This window comes from Hylaeus volcanicus, chromosome 2, assembly GCF_026283585.1.
Source record: "Hylaeus volcanicus isolate JK05 chromosome 2, UHH_iyHylVolc1.0_haploid, whole genome shotgun sequence".
Lineage (NCBI taxonomy): Eukaryota > Metazoa > Arthropoda > Insecta > Hymenoptera > Colletidae > Hylaeus > Hylaeus volcanicus.
Genome location: NC_071977.1, coordinates 30,760,103 through 30,762,265, shown reverse-complemented (window position 1 = coordinate 30,762,265; position 2,163 = coordinate 30,760,103). Strand labels below are relative to the sequence as shown.

Sequence of the window (2,163 nt, the reverse complement as noted above, 5' to 3'; positions counted from 1 at the left end):
CGGCGCGTTGGTCGGCGTCGTAGTCAGAGTGCAAAAGGGTGGCGGAATCGGCAGGCGCCATCACGCGGGGCCGCCGCGACCGTCGTCTGAAGGGCCGTCGTCCAGCCAGTGGCCGCGATCTCGATTCACCGAAAAGATGGTCATGATGGCTGGCATGGACGACCACGAGCGAAAAGTCGTCCTCGAGTTCTGCCACCTGCTCGAGAAGAGCAAGCAGCTGTTCAACGGGCTACGGGATCTGCCACAGTACGGGCACAAGCAGTGGCAGGGCTACTTCGGGCGCACCTTTGACATCTACACCAAGCTCTGGAAGTTCCAGCAACAGCACAGGTGAGTGAGCCCGTGCCGCTCGTTTCGGTGACTCATCCCTACCCACGAGGATCGATCGCGTGATCCGCCACGAGGTCCTCGCGATCGACGGGTTCGATTTCGTTGTCGCGGACTAGACGCACACGGTGGACGTGACGAATGGAAACGACATCGGGGGCTACGTGAACTTGGGAAGAACACCTCGCGCGAAAGGAAACGTGGCTCGTGGGAACGAAGGGATCGTCCTCCCCCGCTAAGAAGGATCCCTCGTCCTTGGACCGGGGGAGACCGCCATGTGACGATGTGGAATTTGGACTGTGCGCGAGTGTAACCGTTTGCCGTTCTCGCAGCGGGGGATATTTTTAGTGAATCTCGCGGAAGGTGTTGTTCGACGCCGGACGATTTTACCGATCGATCGTCTATCGCGTAATTTTCGCTCTCTTTTTTTTCCCACGGTCACGCGTGTTCACGGTGAGTCATCCGTGCTGGGAACGAGCAGATAACGACGAGTGGTTTACCCCCTCCGCCACAGGTCGATCGTGCGATCGCATGAATACCCCGTACGACGCGCACCACGTGACTCGAGTCACCTCGTGTACGGGACCTTCGATCTCCTGCTTTCTCGATTCACGCGATCTTTTCGTTAGCTAGCGCAGGGAAGGTCGACACCGTTCGCTGGTGGATCCAGCTCGGAGGTTTCAGACCATCAACTTGCACCGTCTTCGCGGTTCTTAGAATCTTTACGCTCTTGGATGGGTAGCTTCAGGGAATGAATGGTTCGGTGGTCCTCGAACCTAAGAATTTCTAGACCTCGAAGCTCTTCAACTTATTGCGTAATTCACTAATTGTGTATTCGCATTAATCTTCTCGATGTAGTCTTCGAGCTCTTGGCTAGGTAGCTCTCAACTTGCGCTGCTTTTATTGCAACCCCCATGCTCCTTGGATGGGTAGCTTCAGGGAATGAGTAGTTCGGTGGTCCTCGAACCTAAGAATTTCTAGACTTCGAAGCTCTTCAACTTATTGCGTAATTCACTAATTGTGTATTCGCATTAATCTTCTCGATGTAGTCTTCTTCCATTTTGAATTCTTGAATTCTTCCATCTTGAATTTTCTGAATTCTTAAATCCTGAATTCTTGAGTCTTGAACCCCGAATTTGGAAATCTCAAGTTTCGATAATAACGAATAATTAATTTTCATTCGTCGCATACGAATCTTTCAAGAAATTATTACTTTTAGACACCTTCGTTAATTCGATGCGTAACGTTTCGCATTTATATCGTTGAAATTTAAAAATATCAATGTATTTATTACTTGAACAATTTCGACAGCTTACGTTCATTTTTTTAACGTTTCCAACGGCAACGTACACGCAGCCGAATACGAAAAACAAACCAATTGCGATTCTATTTAAAAGTCCGGTATCAAATTTGAAACTCGGGGCATACAAGGATTAAGATCTCATGCCAATGGTCGTTCTTAACCGCTAAGGAGCTTACGCCAATTACCTTCCCCTCATCGAACCTGTAGGTCCTACACAGAAATTCTACGATAAATTTCCAATCTCCTTCGAACCTCGAAACATAATTTTATCACATAGATTCATTCGACACTTTGCTCGTAAATTTTCTTTCTCGCTCACCAGATATTATCTTTTTTTTTCCCCCCGATTCGAGATTCGCGTACAAATTTTCTGTTTCCAAACTTTTGCCCGTCGTGTTCGCCTCCTTTCAGTTTAGAAATGATAAGCAATTCAATTTTGAGGGGCGGGGGGTACTTCACGTTGCCCCCCCCCCCCCCCCCAATATTAAAAAATCAAAAATTTTCTTCTTGCAAACGTTTTGTTCAACGTTTGG

At 48.4% G+C, this 2,163-nt stretch overlaps 1 protein-coding gene across 3 annotated transcripts in view; it reads left to right on the top strand.

The window, feature by feature from the left end:
* The window catches only part of LOC128872586 (protein SCAI), a 16,886-nt gene continuing 14,723 nt past the window's right edge, over positions 1–2,163 (top strand). For all 3 annotated transcript variants that reach the window (XM_054115448.1, XM_054115447.1, XM_054115446.1), the window contains exon 1: positions 1–330. In XM_054115448.1, the coding sequence (XP_053971423.1) occupies positions 137–330 (194 nt within the window). In that variant the 5' untranslated portion in view covers positions 1–136. The remainder of the gene's footprint in view (positions 331–2,163) is intronic.